Genomic DNA, 19,128 nt, shown 5'->3' with positions numbered 1-19,128 from the left:
TCGTGTAAAGCTCACAAGTGGCATTGGAGTTTTTTCTTTGTTGTAACTGCCAAATAATTTCCTAGTGTGCTGAATAAAATGTAAAACTGTACTGTATAAGCAGAAATTAAATAGAAGCTTCTCTTCTCTGTTAGACAGTCATATAATGTGGGATTTTCCTCTGGCAAGTGAAGAGAAAGCTAAAAACTTGATTCTGAAAAAAGGCACTACCTTTGAAAAAGAAATGGCTTTTGCTTCCTAAGTATTTAAGAGAGAGAATCCACAGCTGCTTCTGGAGAATAATTTTTGAGGGTTTTTTAAAATCAAATTTCTCTGGTTCTCTGAAAAATTACAACCTGAATTTTTTGGGAGGTATTATATAACTTCACAAAAATTTGCAGACAGTCATTGCAAGAGTGAGCAGAAAGACAACAGGCATCACTTCCTGGCCTTGACTGCCCTGTTGGTGCTAAAACTACTTTCAGAAGTAAAGGGGAAGTATTAAATCAGTTTTCTTTGAATCTTCTTTTTGTTCTATTTTGTGTTATAAAATTATATATAGTGTATATTTGCTTTATAGAGTTTGTAGCAGTGACACTGTTCTGCATTCTATTAGGGACATCTCACTGAAAACAAATGATTTTTATAAATGACTGTACTCCTATGGCAGTACAAAATCAAAAGCTTAAATATATATAGCAGTGAAACAGTGTTAAACTCTGTTAGGTAGTAGCACCTAGGGAACTATCATTTTAGTAGATTACTAAAAGCATTCCACAGGGGGGAAAAAAGTCTATAAAACACAATATAAAGCTGTTTAGAAAAAACATACCCAATAAGCGTCTTTAAGAGTCCTTTTTTTTTATGTGATTTGTATTTCATAAGGTTTCCTTACGACTTCATGAAATGGTTTAACATGTAGAAATAGTGTATGTATTTCAATTGTATAGATTTTCACTTTTCCAAGTTTCTACAATTGAAAATAGTATTATTTTTATTTTCTATCTTGGTTAGGGCTAAACAAAAAGTTTAGATTGTTTTTTCAGGAGTTTAATTATTTTTGTTGATTTTTATTTCAATAGGTACATCTGTCTGAGAATAAGAAGCAATACGAATGAGGGTCATATGTAGTTCCAAGTTATTTTGGCTCCCATTTGTTTAATCTATCCAGAATACTTCTTCCCATTCAAAACATATATTTCCTTCTCATAAATTTAATGCTTTCTCTGGCATTATTGAAATATAATAAATACTGGTAATTCACACTTGTCCATTATAGTTTTCTAGAGAAGGATTGAAAAACAGTACTCACACAGGAAAAAAAAAAACATAAACATGTAAGGACTTAACAACAAAGTGACCAATTAACAAAGTCCCATTTAGGTTACTGTTACAAAATAATAAAAAGCATCTCACCTACATAGTTGATTGTCTCTTTTGAATTATGTGGCATATGAAGAATGCAAGTGTAGTGAAGAAAGGGATGGAAAATGTAGTGACGTGTTACAGAGCGACACTGTTTAGTGAAGCAGAGACACACTTTTAGTGTTATTATTTTTGTTTCTATTACTGTTGTTACTGTTATTAACCTCCATTTAATTTCAAATAAGTGTGATGGTGAGTTACTGAGATATTTGAAAACTTTCATGTAATAGTCCAACTGTAGTGAAGTCTCCTGCTGTTGAGGAAAAGCTGATGGCATACCTCATCTCTTTCTACAACTGTCTGAAAGAGGATTTTAGCCAGGTGAGACTCTTCTCACAAGTAACAAGCAATAGGACAAGAGGAAAAGGCCTCAAGTTGGACCAGGAGAGACTTAGATTGGATATTAAGAAAAATTTCATCATGTAAAGGGTTGTCGAGCATTGGAACAGGCTGCCCAGGGAAGTGGTGTACTCACCATTCATGCAGGTATTTAAAAGTGTAGATGTGGTGCTTAGGGACACTGTTTGGTGGAGTTAGCAGTGCTGGTTTTGTTGTTGGACTTGATGATCTTAGAGGTCTTTTCCAGCCTAAAAGATTCTGTGATTTCATGATTCCATTTTGGAAGCCATATATACATCTCCACATTTGTATATAGGTATATATGTGCATCTAGTGATAGCTCTACAAATGGCATACTGTTCAATCTCTATTTCAGGTTCTAGAAAGCAGTATGTTGTAGCACAGGATCTTTTACTCTAATCTCGTCATCATTTCCAGTTCTTACGGTTTTACCCTCCTAGGATCTTTGTGGTATTTTCTGCCCTTTTTAAGGTCTTTACCTTCTTTTTATCCATTCATTGTCTTTCTGTACCTTTGTTGCCTATTAAAGCTGTCTCCTGGAATGTTTCCAGTCCTTCCTTCAGTCCCTCCCTTTTGTTTCCTTCCTCCCTCCCAGTTCATGGGAACTGACTGCTGAAAGAGCCATCATCCCAAAAGCATTCATCAGTCAATCTGTAAAACAAGATGAGATGATGCCAAGACCAATAATTAATATTCATTCATTGGAGATGGTTATTTGGAAAAATTTGATTCACTTGTGTTTTATTCTGTCTAGGTATCCATTTTTAATGTTAACTGTTTTTTACACAAACAAAAAACCCCTTTTCATTTTGTCAACTAGTTTTCATCATATATTTATTGGAAATATGGGAGTATTTCTTCCCAGATTGTTATTCTTCTATGGAGTATCAGAAGCCTTAAATCAGTTCCTCTTACAGCTTTTCATTACGATCTATGCATTCAACTCTTATATCTCCAATGGGAAATGGGCTAGAAGTAATGTCAGTGCATTGGCAGGAAATATCGCAGATATGCCTTGAGTTTATTTCCCCTTCAATTTAAATCACCCTTACCTAGGAGGGCTCCTCTTTGTGCAGTAAATTTTTACCATGTAAAACAGTTTAAAACAGAGGCTTTTAATAATCTTATCAGAGACACATTCCCCTTACACATTATGGTTTGTATATCCCTGGTATGACCTCTTGCTCTAAAAATGTATTTTCTGTGTTGCTCTTATTCTTTTAAATACTGTTGGGTGAAAGGTTGAGAAGTTGTAAAATAAGTTTCCTTGAAACAAGAACATTATATTAGGGTTTCCTGCTTCCTGAAGTCAAGAAGTTATATGCACTTTGATTTTTTAGCACTTTTTTTTTTGCCTGGATTCATTGAAATGTGTTAAGTAACTTAATCATGGCATCTTTTATATTGCTGATCAGAGCAAACAAACCTCTTGGTACCTTGAAAAAATCTTGCTCTTTAGCAATGATGAGCCCTGACCATTTCCTTTCCACTCATGGAAACTGGTAGTCCCCCTCCTGCCAGCTCCCACAAAGTGTTTATTGTGCTAGTGTTTGCTCTGTCATGTGTTTGCACTCTCACATAGAGCTGGGTTTATGTAAAGCATGCATGCTACCATACAGATCTTTGATCCACAGTGAGCAGAGGCTGTTCACAGAGTTGGTAATAAATGGCTAAGAAGGTATTTAATGTGTCACAGCTGTGAATGACCATGTGTGCTGCTGATCTGTTCCAGGACAAAAGCAGTTAGGTTAATTAAAACATCACAAAGGATGTTTTAAGGTAATTTGCTTGATTTTTGCCTTGAGATTTAGGAACCTAATCCCTTTCAGATATCCTGCTTTCTCAATGAGAGGAGCTGATTGACTGTGTGACTGTTCAGTCCATTTCAGGCTATCATGCAATTGGTTCATTTAAATAACTTTTTTCAATGGCTTAAGTTCACTTATTTGGTGGTGCCCTGAAACAAATAAAGGCTTTCATGGGAATGCTTTTAATGTCTGGTCTCTGGACTACAGCTCACACCTTCCATGCATATATTCAGCTCTATTTCTCCAGTGGAAAATGGACTACAAATTATGCAAGTACAATGATATATTCAGTCCCAGAATTGAGTAATGATATTCTTCTTTCTCTGATGTACTTAAACTGTGTTCAAGTGCAGAGTAGTTCCTGCACTTAAGCACTTGCTACATAGATATTGAGGCTGATAAGCGCCCGCAGCCATTTCTTGTGCCTAGTAACGTGAGTAGGCTTGTCCTTATGCAGGGTAAGCACCCGTGCTTGAAACAAGCGTTTTCACCTTGACAACCTTCAGGCATTTTCCTGCTAGTGAGTTCATATCTTGTTAGTAAGCAGAAGGAAAGGGTGTATGTAGACGAGAAAAAGAAAAAGAATACAATATTCATACTCACTGTACTAGCCAGAAGCTGAACACAAATAACCATGCCCAGTAAAGATAACAACTTTATTGCAAGTGTCAGTGGATCTGTCTGCACCAATGATGTGATTTTGTCTGGCAGGACTAAAGTTAGATGCAGTTCCATATTCCATGAAATAGTAGATTTATGTATCACTGGAGTTGACTCAGGCCTTCATACTTGCAAGCAAGATATGTAAACCCAATACTCTGCAAAATGTAGGATACACGCAGACTTGCATGCACATATGATCTTGAAGTAACATTAGAATCACATAATGGTTAAGGTTGAAGGGACCTTTAACAATCACCTAGTTCCACTTTCTTTGTTATGGGCAGGGACAACTTCCACTAGATTAAGTTGTACAAAGCCCCATCCAACCTGATCCTGAGCATTTCCAATAACAGGTCCACAAATTCTCTGTTTCATGTTAACCCACCCTCATATTAAAGAAATTTTTCTTTATGTCACTTCTTTTACTTAGTAGAGTCTATCTGATCTATATCTACCCTCTCTCGGTTTAAAACAGCCTGTGTCCTGTTACCATAGGCCCTGGTAAAAAATCTCTCCCCATCTTTCTTATAAGCCCCCTTTCAATATTGAAAAGCTGCTGTTAAGGTCTCCCCGGAGCCTTCTCTTCTCAGGCTGAACAAACAACCGCAGCTCCCTCAGCCTGTCTTCATAGAAAAAGCATTCCAGCCCTGTCATCATTAGTGCAGAAGAAGGGATGTTACATTGTGTTAGCTTTTAAGCATACATGCGTGTCTTTGCCTCAAATGTAATGTTCAGGAGAATGCACTCCTAGAGAAGTTCTGTTCTGAAACTGTATTGACTCTTAAAGGGGAAGAAGATAAAAAACTGTTCTAACCAGACCATCAACCTGTTTAATATTAATGTTTATTTTGCAGTGTGGAAACAATTAATGATGGCAATTTCCACATTGTGGAGCTACTAGCTATGGATCAGATTCTATCTTTATCTATTGATGGAGGAAGTCCCAAGATAATTACCAATTTGTCCAAGCAATCCACTCTGAATTTTGATTCTCCGCTGTATGTGGGAGGTAAGAGGATCTTACTGCTTCTTACTAGAGATATTATGGACAATTTACTCTGGTAGCATGCTTTAAGAAACACATGGTAAGAGACTCATTCATTGACATAACACCTTACAATGAAACTTCATCAGTTAATGTCAATAGTTTCAATTTTAAGAAATATTGTCCTCAAACTGAACCTGTTGCTTTTTTATAATTGTGTTTATTTTTTATGACTATAAAATCTTGTCATTTTCTACTGTTATTTAATCTTTTATTATACTGAAGAAGTGTGCTTAACATTGTTTAACTGCATGAAGATTTAGTAATGCATATTTAGAAAGTGTAGAATGGTAGCATTCTGTTTTGCTCGGTTTACATTTCTATTTCCCTGTACTGGTATCTGCAGGAAATGAAAGCAGTGTATAATGTCACGAAGTATAATTTATGTCCGGAGATCTTATTGCTTAGGGCTGATAGGAGTTAGGACACTAGGTAAGGGAACCAACTGGACAGTTGCCTCACTGTATTTGTCAGGGCCTGGTTTTTGTTTCTTTTGAGAAAAAATAAATTTTTTTTTAATTGTTCATTTAAATTGTGCAGCTAAAGTATTTGAAAAATTCTGATCATTTGATGCAATTTACTCTGTAGAACTCTGAGTTCAAACACATTGTTTTAACTAGCAGTTCCTGTTGGATTTCTGATGGCCTGTGCAATCTAGGTAAAAGAAAATTCAGCCCACACTTTGTGCCTCCTCACATGGTAGCAAGTCAAAGTTCTTTGTGATCAGAGATTCAGCATGGTTTTTAAATACTGCTTAAATTCTACAAATTTTCGTGTTCTGAGTTTAACCTTATACTCCTACAAGAGGCATGTAAGGAGTCTCCTTCTGATCTTTCTATAAAAAGAATACTTACTTTCTTTTTCATTTTGCCTTAATTCTTTTATGAATTAAGGCAATTCATAATTCTTTTATGCCTGAGAATAACTTTTTAGACTTAAGCATCTTGCCTCCTTGCAAAAAATTATGCTATCAGTAGTACATTTGTGTGAGGTACTGATGCCTTCAAATGAGGATTGCCCTGTAGAAGCACATTGCATTTTTTCCTGTGTATCACTTCTGTTGTTCACAGTGTCCTATGCCACATTTGCAAGAAGGGGTCCTAGACTCTGATAAGACACTGTGTGCTTGCTTATATGTATTGTCAACATTAGTTTGTCTAATGACTGCTGAGGCCAGTTGTGCTACTTGAAATCTGAGCTTAGTGCAGAACAATAATCCTCCTGTCTGTTCTAAGCACCTTTTGATGAAATGAGGCCAGCCTGCCAACTTGTAAACATTTATTCTGGGCACATTCTTAACACGGCGATGTTGATTTGTGACATATGGTTCTCTTCCTTGCTTCTTCACCCTGCAGATCTGTGCCTCCACTGGGAGAACCATACCAATCTGCATCGTCATCTTCAAGTATCGGAAGAATAACTTTTGGAAATAATCTTTTCCTTGAGTGGTTTGATATCTAAGAGCAGCAGTCATTTGCATTCTAGTGCATGCTCTTTAGGGAGGTCCCGCATTTATTCTATTATAATTCTTCACATTTGGGCTCCAAACAGACAATTTTCTGCTGCATAGAAAATGTTGATTCAAAAAAACATGAAAACCAGTCATAGAGGAACATGATAATAAAATAAAAGAACCAAATAGGTTGATGTTCAGCTCTCAAGCTTTCCTCTTCTTTATCTAATTTATGTATTTATGATTTTTTTAAAATTCTCAAGATGGTAATTTTCACTCTTGTATCTTTATACTACCCATCTTTTTGAGATTCAATAATTTTTTTCTTATCCAACTATATCTAGATTTTTTTAGAGAATTTATCACACATTTCCATCAGTTAAGAACTTAAATTCTCACTAGGATTTTATGCAGTATTTTTATCTTTGCCAAAGTCTTAGTTTGACACCTATATCATCATGTAACTTACACTTACTCTTACCACTTTCCTGCTAAAATGGCATTTCTGATAAGCATCACCTCAGTTGGCAGGATGAAATTCAGACTTGACAGCAAGCCCTTGTACAGTGTGTGCTCTCATTCCCTCTCGTTCCATCTCTTCCTGCCTTCCCCCTACTTCTTTTTTTTTTTTTTAATGTTACTCTTGGGTCACAATATTTAGCTTGGTTTGAAAGGGATAATTTAACATTATTTTTACCAAAAGTGAGATAATCAATTTATACCTTTTGGGGTTTTTTTACCTTTCCAAGTATATGGCTCTTCTGTGTGGTCAGAAATACACGTGCTTCATATTTTTCAGTCTTTCTGTAACAAATTTCAGTAAAACATATTGAGAGTGCATGGCTTTTGTAAGATTTCTTAAGGGACAATCTGTTTCTTCTCAAAAATTCTTCAAAGGAGTCACAGACATCACCGATACTTCACATTCTTCTCTCAGAAATTAGAGCATATTTTACTAGTTGAGAGTGGCACCTTCTTTCATGGATGTCCCTATTTCTGAGACAGGTAGACTATCAGCTGCTTCTCATTTGTGCCTGCTCTGTTCTGGCAGCTTCTAGAATAAGATACTTGTTTTGACAGTTTTACTGTGTGACTGTTATTTAAGAGAGGTTCTTCCCATTTGCCTCCTTGAACAGCAGTTTACCCATAGTCTGGTTCAGTCTCCAAAAGCTTAAAAGGGGGTGGGAACTACACTCTTACCTTGCCAAAAATAGATCTGAGATATTTGTCTGTATTGTTTCTATCACAGTTCTTTCCTAACTGGCAAAGAATCTTTATATAAAAATTATCTAAGAAATATTGCTAAAGAATATAAGCAGGTTTTACACACTTTGGCCTTCTGACATTTGTTAGCTTGCTAGAAGAAGCAAAAGTGTATAGGCTGAAAGCTTGTGCATATGTTTGCATTGTGTTTCCAAACATCTTCCTTATTAGAGAATGTAGACAAAAGTTTTTGAATGATGTGTGATATACCGCCTATTATCTGGTATCATACATGCATGCTTATATGTTTCCCAGAAATCACACCTAAGTTTCCTGACACTTTCAAGTATAACATCTAGTTCAGCATTGCATTGGTGTGCTGAGTTTTATACACCTTTTATTTTTACAAAGAGTAAGTTCAGTGCATCTATTCTGCTGAGATACTTCAAGCCTTTTCCATGAACGTTAGCTGAGTGTGGCTTTCAAGGGAGACAACAGGGTGAAGGGACCTTGGTGACTCTGCCCTGTCCCTGGTTTGAGAATATGGTGGGTGAGTAGGTGTGAGGAAATGGAAACTCATGATTGTTTGCAGTCTGAGTCCTTTAATATAATACTTCAAAGCCTTTTTTAACATTTGACCCTGGCTGGGTGCCAGGTGCCCATCAAAACCACTCTACCATCCCCCTCCACAACTGGACAGGGGAGAGAAAATATAATGAAAGCTCATGAGTTGAGATGTGGACAGGGAGAGATCCTCTATCGTTTACTGATGTGGCAAAACACACTCAACTTGAAGAAATTAATTTAATGTATTTCCAGTCCAAATCACAGTAGGATAAGGACAGGTAAAACACTTATTAAAGATACCTTCCCCCCACCCTTCCCTCCTTCCCAGGCTTAACAACTTCTCCCCCGATTCTCTATCTCCTTCCTGTAAGCAATGCAGGTAGGTGAGGATTATGGGTTATGGTGAGCTCATCACATTCTTTCTGCCATTGCTTCCTCCTAAGGGAAAGGAGTCCTTCACCTCTCCCAGTGTGGGGTCCCTCCCATGGGAGACAGTTCTCCACAAACTGCTCCAGCGTGGGTCCCGCACAGGGTCACAAATCCCAAGAAAACCTGCTCCAGTGTGGGCTCCTCTCTCCACAGTTCTGCAGGTCCTGCCAGGAGCCCGCTCCAGCACAGGCTTCCGATGGGGTCACAGTCTTCTCTCGAGCATCCATCCACCTGCTCTGGCATGAGGCTCCTCCATGTGCTGCAGGTGGATCTCTGCTGCCTTGTGAACATCCATGGGCTTCAAGGGCCCAGCTGCTCCACAATGGGCTGCACCACGGGCTGCAAGGGAATCTCAGCTCCAGTGCCTGGAGCACCTCCTCCCCCTCCTGCTTCTCTGACCTCAGTGTCTGCAGAGCTGTTCCTCTGACAGTGTTCTCACTCCTCTCTGGTCACATCTGCGCAATTACTCTTTTGGGGTTTTTTCCTCTTTAGATATCTTATCACATAGCTGTTGCTACCATCACTGACTGGCTTGGCCTTGGCAGACTTGATGGGTCCATCCTAGAGGCAGCTGGCATTGGCGCTCTCAGACATGGGAGACACTTCTGGCAGCTTCTCAGAGAAGCCACCCCTGTAGCCCCCCCACTACCCAAAGCCTGGCCACACAAACCCAATACACTTACTTAACTGATAAGATCAAAGAAGATTAGGCTCTTCAACAATATGAATACAATATTGTTCATTTCTATAATCACTGAAGCCTAGCACAAATGAAATTACAATAACCTCTAAATGAAAGGCATGTCTACTTCATTAGGTTGCAAAGCATTTCTGCATGACTCTTAACTGTTCAGAGTAATACAGAAAATTATTAGAAGTATCAGTTTACATGATTAAGGAGCAACTATGCAGAACATTGCTGCTTTCTTGTCATTATCTAAGTACCAGAATGAAAATTGTTGATTTTGTCTAGGAATAAACCTATGCAGCTAATAAGAATATTTATTTTCAGGTGAACAGATCCTTTTTAATGTGCTCAGTGCCCTTTGATTTCCTTTACTCGTGAGTCTTGGGATTCATTTAGGCATTTGTGTATTCATTTTTAGAAAATAGCATCTTAAGGACTACCTACTATGGGCTAATATGTTGGCAATAAGTTAAAAGAAAAAAGAAAAGCAGGGGGTAGAGTAGAAGAAACTTCCATGTTTACAAGAAAAAGTTTAATAGTAATGTTCCTTCTGAATTATTCTTGAATGATCATAACAGGATAAGTGCATCACATACACCTACAGCTGTAATTTCACCTGTTACAATTATAGACTGTAACAGAGGAATTACTCTGAAAATGGTCAACATTGTGGACATTTGCATTACCTAAAAGTTTATACACATAAGTAGTTTGATATTGAATTATTGTTATTATTGACTGGTTTAGACTGTAATATCAAACTATGGATGGCTTTCAGTTTTATTTCATTAATCTGTTTTTGAGGCATGCTAAACAAAAGTATTTTTAGTTTTGGAACCTCAACCTGTCCTTTCCAAGAAATTTTCCATAGCAAAACTTCACATTTGAAATGTGTATGCCAGCCCCATTTTGATGAGCTGGTCCTACTAAATTTTTCTGGATTTCAGTATCTTAGCTTACAAAAAATGACGTATCAGCTGCTAAATTTCAACAACTTTTGTTTTTCTGGGATTCAGAAACTATGTGCTATCCTGGGCTTAAAAGCACTAGGTCAAAACCAGGCAGAGCTGACCTTTTCACAGTTCTGAGCTTCCTGTATGATGAAGTCTTATATACATCTCTTAAGTGTGACTTAGAGACTTACAGGTTCGGAGCTGGCTTACACACATGCTTGAGAACCAGGAAAATTTCCAAAAATTAGATTCTTGTTCATGGTTCTAGTCTGAATAGCTAAGAATAATTAATTAAGAAGAAGCAGTCCTTTAGAAGTGTTTTAAAAATTTTAAAAAAGGGTATAGAAAATTGTGAGATTATTACGCTGATTATTTGCTTTTATTAATTTCCTAGGCATGCCTGTGAAAAATAACATAGCAGCTTTACGCCAGTCCCCAGGGCAGAATGGCACTAGCTTCCATGGCTGCATCCGTAATCTATATATCAACAGTGAACTCCAGGACTTCAGAAATGTGCCACTGCAAGTGGGAATTCTGCCAGGTTGTGAGCCTTGTCATAAGAAAGTTTGTGTGCATGGAACATGCCATGCTACCAGCCAGTCAGGCTTTTCCTGTGAGTGCGAAGGAGGATGGACCGGACTACTCTGTGATCAACAAACTAACGACCCATGTCTTGGAAATAAGTACGTCCTTCCTCAAGAAAGAGCAGTAGTATAATATGTATATAAGTCTCCTGTTATGTATATTTTTTTCATAAAAGTTCACACTTGCAAGAAGCAACATAAACTGAGCATGGAAAAGTGAAAACAGCATCCAGGTTTAGTATATATTCTTTCCATAAACCTAATGAGGAAAAGTCCCCAGTTTAGAGGAACAGATTCACACATCTCACTGAAGTTCTGCCTAAAGCCTGGGAGGTTCTCTTACATACTTCTGAATGGGCTTCTTTTGTAATGAGATGCACTGATGCAACTGTGGATATGATCCTTGGCACAAAAATAATTTTGAAGAAGTTGCAAATGGAAAAAAAAAACCTATTTGCTTATTTTCAATTGTATAGAGGAAGATAATACTATTATTATTATTATTATTAATATTCTCTACTGTGTTTTAAAAAATTACAGAATGGATATATCTAATATTTTATATTTTCAGAGTACCCCAGGTTTTAGCAGGAAAATAGATTTCGATCTTTATGGTGAACTTCTGTTTAAGTCTGAGTGTGTTAATTCTATTTACTTGATTTGAGCAGAAAATTTTAGTTTAGACATTTTATATATGTCTGTAGAGAGATTCATGTATATAAATGTGTGGAGAGAGAAGAAGTTGGGCATAATTGTGTATATGACAGTATTGATCTTTTAAATTTGCTGTAGAAACAGATTCAATTTGGGTTCATGGACTCCCAGCACAAGAAGATCAGAAACTTCAGAAGTTCAAAATTCTTCTGTATTTATTGATCTTAGGCAACAAGATGTCATTCTGTTTGTCATTACCACTGTACTCATTACAGCTTGGCAAATATCTCTTTTTTTTGGTAAAGTAAGCCTGCTTGGATCTTTTGGCTGCTGCTTTTTCAGTGCAGCATTTACCTATGTAATTTTTGACTTTTAAGGACCAGTGGCTTCAGTTGGCTAAGAGATTCTAATAAGATGATTTTCAACTCCCATATAAAATGATGTTTAAATAATCTTTTCACATAGTGTGTGGAGTGTCTGACACTTTAAATCTTTATACAGCAGTAAGCATGCTTTATAATGCAGTTTTCTTTATATGGGTTATAGACTCCTTCAGTGCCATTAAGTTTTGAACTTTTCCTAGAGCTAGAGCAGTCAGGATTTGAAGGATGTCATTATACCATTTCATTGTTTATTGGTCTTTTACTTACCCTGTCCTCTTTCTCTTTTTAACTTTAAAGAAAGGTAGTCACAGCAGGTTAAAAAATACAAGTGTGACTTTATACTTCCATACTTTAGGATTAAAAAATAACATCAAACTGTAACCACAAGTTCTACTATAAGAAAAGCCAAAGAATTTCTTTCAACTGTCCTTGAAATACTAGATTCTTCAAAGGTTCTTATAACTGTGCACATTAGCACCCAAACTGAGTGGTTTTTGCAGCAAATTACAAGTTCTCAGTATCAGATGTAGGCAGGATCAAAGATAAAAGCAAGGGAGCACAGCATTAATATTTTGTTTGCTCTTGAAAAGTATTGGGTTTGGTTCAGCTGTATACAGTGCTGTGAGCTTTTAAGACAGAAAGCCAAACCAAAACTATTTTGAGTGGAGGAGGGCTTTGTTGTTCTTTAGTTGCTGTGGATTTTAATTCTTTATTTCTTGATTCATCTCTAAATTGTCTATTGAATAGATGTGTTTTATCCATCTAATACAGTTTGACATGCTGCTTTATCTGAGCAACAGAATTCTCACTGTGATCTCTGTTTCAAAAATGTAGATGATCTTTTGGAGATCCCTGCACATCATGAAAAGGCTTGAGATAGATTTATTTTACCTACATCTAGGCGTTTGAATTCAAAATATAGTGACCAAAGTTTGTTCTCTAGTCAGTAAAGGAATAAGCCCATTTCAAAAGAATAAATTAGACCTCAAGTTGACTAATCACCCGCTGGGTAAGCTCATTTCTCTCCATGACTGTGTCTGGAGCTTATGGCAATTATACATCTAACTTGAGTGCCTGACACAGGTACCTAAAATTAGATGAGATGAAACTGTGCCCAAGAGTTTGCACTTAGCTTGATGTTCCTTTCAGTACAGTCTGAAGATGAAATTTAGAGCTTCAAAGAGCAGGTGGAAACAAAAGTATGGGAGTTGGCATTAGCTAAAATTTAATCATCTTCTAAGTCAAAGCAAAACTTTGACTTGATCTTGACACAGATTGCTTTGATATCTAAAGCCTGTATAGAGTATGACAGGATGTCAGTGCCACATGAGTAACTTTGTAGATCAGATGTCCTAAAAGTGGATGTTTTATAAATGGTGAAAAGATCAAATGCTGAACATAATGAAAACTAAACAAAAGCTATCTGCCCTGTGATACTGTCTATGCCTTCAATTTTGAATGCTTAATAACAGTCTTGGAATATCAGACTTCAACCACAGGAACAATTTTTAATTTTTGTAGAGAATATAGTTGATTCAATATACAGACTAATAGAGAAGTTGGAAGTGCTTAACCTATTAGTTTTATATTTGCAGGTTTTAATCCCAAACTGGCTATGTTATCTTAAAAATTTCAAAATGAGATGTTGTTCTTAACAGAATTCTTCTTTTACAACATCATACAATTTTAGATGAATTTTTGCTATCTTCAAATTGAAACAAATGATTTTATTTTAGATCAAATGGGATTTTTATATGATCTTTATATCTAAAGATTTGCATTTATTTAGGTGGCATACATAGCATACTAAGGAGGTTGCGAGCTCAAGAATCTTACACTATAGAGAGGAAAAATATTAGAGAGGAGAAACATCAGGAAGGGTGACTTGTATGTCAGGATTGCATTCCTCCACACACAGGAATATTCACTGTGATCTCCCTAGGAAACTGTATGTAGATAGAAATTTTTCTATGGAAACAACACTTAAAGAGAATAACATTTTTTTTTGGAAGGAAGTTATCGACCCTGTGCTAAAAAATGAGGAAAGGGAAGTAATTTTATTCTGAGTCATTGGCGATGTTTGGAAGATGAAATCCCCTAGAATTGCACCTATGAACAGGTAATTAAGCATCCTCCTTTTGGGAAGCACCACTTCTCTCTCAAAGAGAAGTAAGACCAGCTGTGTGTTCCCATACCACTATACATCAGAACTTAGCAGATGCAGCTTAACTCACTTTTTTTTTTTGTCTAACAAGGTTTGAGCCTGCCACAAACGTTTATCAAAGCTCAACTGGGAGATTAGCTACTTTAATCACTTTGGGTGAGACTTGATAATGCACAGTCTTCTCTAATGTGAGGTTTGGTGTGAATTCTGGGTGAGTGCTATTGCCTTGCAGTGAAGCACAGACCTGCCTCATACAAGACCCTGCTACTGGCAGTTGGCAATGCAGACTAATGTATTTGAAGGGAAAGCACATGTTCAGCTTGATACTACCATTTCTTGAGTCAAAATAGTTTCTGTTAGGAAGGGCCTGACCTGTCTTTGTGCTGGGAGCTCCATATTTCATGAGTGACAATATGGAGTTCCTTTTAAATGATACGTGAACCAGAATTTCAGGTGAGTTTCTTTTTTCTTTGGCTTGATTTTGCTGTGTTCTCAAAAGCATGCTTAAAATTTAGGTAGACAGGAAATGTTGTTTTTAGTAACTGTGGCTTGTAAAATTTTTCCATAACACATCTACAGTGGCTATTTTCTGGTGAGAGAGAGTTCTGTACTGCAGCTTATTTTGTGTAAACCTGCATACCAATTATAAACCACTTCACTGCATCTCACTGAAAAAGTCCATTAGAAACAAAAGCAATTTCTCCTGAGTACAGTCCAAAGTATTTGTAGTTAATGTTGCTTGGCCTGAACTTTGATGAATAATTTATTTTTATTCTCTTGGGCTTGTTTCCCCTGTAGATGTGTGCATGGTACCTGCTTGCCGATCAATGCATTTTCATACAGTTGTAAATGCCTGCAGGGACATGGGGGAGTCCTCTGTGATGAAGAGGAAATGCTGTTTAACCCCTGCCAATCCATCAGGTGTAAACATGGCAAATGTAGGCTTTCAGGACTTGGGAAAGCATATTGCGAATGCGGCAGCGGATACACGGGGGACAGTTGTGATAAAGGTAAAAAAATTAATTAACGTTGTTGTGGTCTTAGAAAATAGGCCTTTTTAGTAAAACATGAACAGCCAAGCACATGAACAGCCAAAAACATGACCAATTTTTTTTTTCCACAACACACACATTTGTTGCTTTTTTTTGTACCATAAGAATTTATCTTGATGAGAGAAAAATCAAGCCTTTCCCATGAATTTGTTTACATTTTGAGGATTTTTTCATCAAATGTTTTGCCGTGAAAACATTTCTTTTTTTTTTGCCTTTATTCAGAAACACATTTTTACTATATTTAACTATTACCTTTTACCTGCTGTATCTTTCTGTATTTATTGTTCCTCTACCTTCTGCAACTGAGAAGCCAAATCCAATGATTCTGCTCCTAGTTTTATCACAAACTCTACTTTTGACCTCTCAGCTTCAACTGATTTATCACAGCGAATTATGCAGGTGAGATGGATGAAAACAGGATGACTTTTCCCCCTACCTTTTTCTTTTTCCTTTGTCTATCAAAGCTCTCCCTCTCCCTCTCTTTCCCTTACCCCAGATGGCATTTATTTTGTATTGTACATAGATGTGAATAGAAGAATATGGTTGTAGAACTTTTAACAGATGTCTCATTTTTAGCTGGCTTTATACCTCAGTAATTTATGAAGTTAGCAGAATGTAACTTATATTAAATAAGAGTTTGAATAATATTAAACTCCAGGTCTAATAAATTAAATTGCATGCTCTCTGAAACATTTCCCTGTGGTAAACAGAACCAGCTGCAAGCAGTGTAGGAACAGAAGATGTGTATTTTTATAAAAGAGGAAAAGATTTAAGCTTCCAATTTTCTTGTCATTGTAATAGCTTCGTATTTATGGTTTACATATACATAATATAAGCTTTACCGAAAATAGGAGGTATAGGGAATGAAACCCAGCATTAATCAACTTACATTTGGTAGAAGCACTAGTTTCCAATATACAGTCTGAGTCAAACTTTAAAATATCAACCCCAACTGCAAATAGTAACACAGCATTTTCCTGTGTTGCACATTCTTTGACCCATGTCTCGAAATTGTATCTCTTATTTTAAATGTTGTTTTGTGCAGAAATCTCTTGTCGAGGGGAACGAGTCCGAGATTACTACCAAAAGCAGCAAGGGTATGCTGCGTGCCAGACGACCAAGAAGGTATCGAGACTAGAATGTAAAGGCGGGTGCTCAGCCGGGCAGTGCTGTGGGCCACTACGGAGCAAGAGACGGAAATACTCCTTCGAATGCACTGACGGGTCGTCATTTGTGGACGAGGTTGAAAAAGTGGTGAAGTGTGGCTGTACAAGTTGTCCCTCCTAAGTGTCCCTGTCACACTTGTCTTTTGAAAATGTTGTATACTTATTGACCGTGTCGGACTAATTAATGCTTCATAGTGGAAATATTTGAAATATATTGTAAAATACAGAACAGACTTATTTTTATTATGAGAATAAAGACTTTTTCTTCATTGAAAAAAAGATTCAAGTGCTTGAACTGAGACTTCTCATACCCAAGAGGAGCTTTGAAGAAAAAAAAAAAAAGACCTGGTAACATTGCAGCAGAGATGGGAAACTTTAACTGCTTTTAACATGGATTCTTCTTTATAACATGCTGAAGATACACTGACACTATACACATGTGACTTTCAACTTAACATCTCAGAGATGAAATACTGACCAGAACACGAGGCTTGTTTTTTCACTTTCGTATCAGTCTATTTTATTGTCTTGACAGGCCATACCAGTCACTTACCTATGGATGAGGAAGTTTTATGAGAAAAAAGAATCAGATTACACAGAAATAATAATTGCTTGAAACACATTTTGTCTTTTGGAATTATTAAGCATCTTGAGAAGATGGGGTCTCATTTAATGAATGGGAAATGGGAGACGCAAGGATATACTATAATCCTGAAATCTCCTTATGATGTGTACTTTTATGTCAGCATGTTAGCAAAAGAAGCATAAAAAATTGTTTATCTTCCCTTTTACAGTATTAATTTTTTGTAATATAAATGTTCTGGGGATGATAAAATAGATTATTGATGGATAAATTAGTAATAATATGGATTTCTGTTTCTATGAGTTCTAAACAACTCTATACAGTATTGGGTTTCATTGAGAAATATTTATTGTATCAAAGTACATTGTACTTAACCCTTTTAGGCCACCCCTTTTACTGTTTTTCAGTGCTTTAATATATATTAATTTATATTTGTCCCAGTATTTTTGTAATTTTTTTTAAAGGACTTAAAAATCAGGATTTTTTTGCAATAGAACTAACGGTAGCATGTCGTCTTGGGGTAAATGTTTTCAGTCTGTTTTTATCTTTCCGTTCCCTTTTACTTTTCCTTAGAATCTGACCACTTGGTGTCACTGAATAGAAAGTGGTGACAATTTGCAGTTTCACGTATAGCAGATATTCAGGACACCTTCCAAGAACCTGTAATATATGACAGAAAATGTCTTTACACTAGATGGCAATTGTAGAGAAGTTAATTTTCCCTATATACAGTACTTACAGAAAATAAGATGGCGTGTAGAAAATGATATTAGAAGATAGATCTTTATAAATTAATATTCCCATGGAGCTCTTTACCTTTTTTATAAAAAAGAAAAAAGGCTGTGCTATCAAAAACTGTGATTTTCCCCGAATAATAAAACTACTTTACTGCCCTAATGTTCCCCATGTTAACATGTTGCTGCTAAATTATAATGTAGAATTGGTAATCAATAGTGGGTTGTGTTCTTCTTTCAGTAAAACCCAGGGTACCCTGTAAAAATGCAGATGTTTTTTCAATTTTATTTTATTATTTTTTTTACAAAAAAAGTTAGATGTACATGTGTAATGCAGTGTGCTTTGTCATATTTGGACTGATATCAGTAATGCTACTGATGTTTGTAAATTAAACAGATATTTACTTCATTAACAGCTTTTATTTGTATTCTTCTGAGAAGTTTAAGTTGTCTAGCAGCCTTTAATTAAACATCTGTTGCAAAGAATATTTGGTAAAAAACAGTGTAAACCCAACTCTAGATCTAGTGTATTCATTGCTGAAAATCTGAAGAAGGAATTTACTTGGGATTACCACACCTAGAGGCAGTGACATCTGAAAATCTCTGTGCATTATGAACTCAGATGAACTTACACCAAAACTAAGAAAATACTTATAAATAAAGTACACTGGAGGAAAAGGCAAATTGAGTCTATCCTAATACGTTATTGGTTATAAAAATGGCAATTTGATAGTTGTTCTAGCAAGTAATTTGATTCTTTAGAGGGATTCATTTTCACTAATCTTTGACTGAGTATTTTAAATTCAATTGGATGGGATGATACTTAACCAAGTTTATCTTCTCTAAAATATTTTTTACAAATAATTCTGTGTTTATTTTACTTAGTCTACATTAGAATTTGTCTAGATATCCAGTGAAACAGCCTTTGGTATAAGGCCTTCTTTGCATCTTCTATGACTGCTAAAAATGTGCTGTAAATAGGGGTAGCTTTGAGGAGAAAGAAGCCATTTTTGCCTAACAGTCCTTAAACAGTGTTCTTGGATATGGAAACATCGCTTGGAGCTCAAAGTCCCTGTACCAAGTATCTGGAGCTGGATTGCTTTCTGTCCTCATATTGACAGAGAAAGAGGAACTTTGCAATGGTGTTCAAGCAATACTGGCAGCTACTGGTGATCTTGAGGTCATCAAGAGAGGGATTTTCTGTGGTGCCCAAGCAGAACCAGAAAACACCGTTA

The 19,128-nt window shown here is 36.4% G+C and overlaps 1 protein-coding gene across 19 annotated transcripts in view; it reads left to right on the top strand.

Moving 5' to 3' along the window:
- Positions 1-18,302, top strand: part of SLIT2 (slit guidance ligand 2) — a 263,131-nt gene extending 244,829 nt beyond the window's left edge. For 15 of the 19 annotated variants that reach the window (XM_042053065.1, XM_042053054.1, XM_042053056.1 and 12 more), the window contains 4 exons: positions 5,090-5,244; positions 10,968-11,256; positions 15,157-15,368; positions 16,456-18,302. In XM_042053065.1, coding sequence (XP_041908999.1) covers positions 5,090-5,244; positions 10,968-11,256; positions 15,157-15,368; positions 16,456-16,697 — 898 coding nt within the window. In that variant the 3' untranslated portion in view covers positions 16,698-18,302. Of the gene's footprint in view, positions 1-5,089; positions 5,245-6,635; positions 6,952-10,967; positions 11,257-15,156; positions 15,369-15,720; positions 15,810-16,455 lie in introns of those variants that run through there. The other 4 variants (XM_042053071.1, XM_042053063.1, XM_042053072.1 and 1 more) reach the window with 4 other exon arrangements.
- Positions 18,303-19,128: the final 826 nt, after the last annotated feature.

This window comes from Corvus kubaryi, unplaced genomic scaffold (assembly GCF_017639235.1).
Source record: "Corvus kubaryi isolate FWS band 111438036 unplaced genomic scaffold, C.kubaryi_AGA036_p1.0 split1-131, whole genome shotgun sequence".
NCBI classification, from domain to species: Eukaryota; Metazoa; Chordata; class Aves; order Passeriformes; family Corvidae; genus Corvus; species Corvus kubaryi.
Note: the sequence above shows the minus strand (reverse complement) of the source record. Positions and strands in the feature narration are given on the sequence as shown.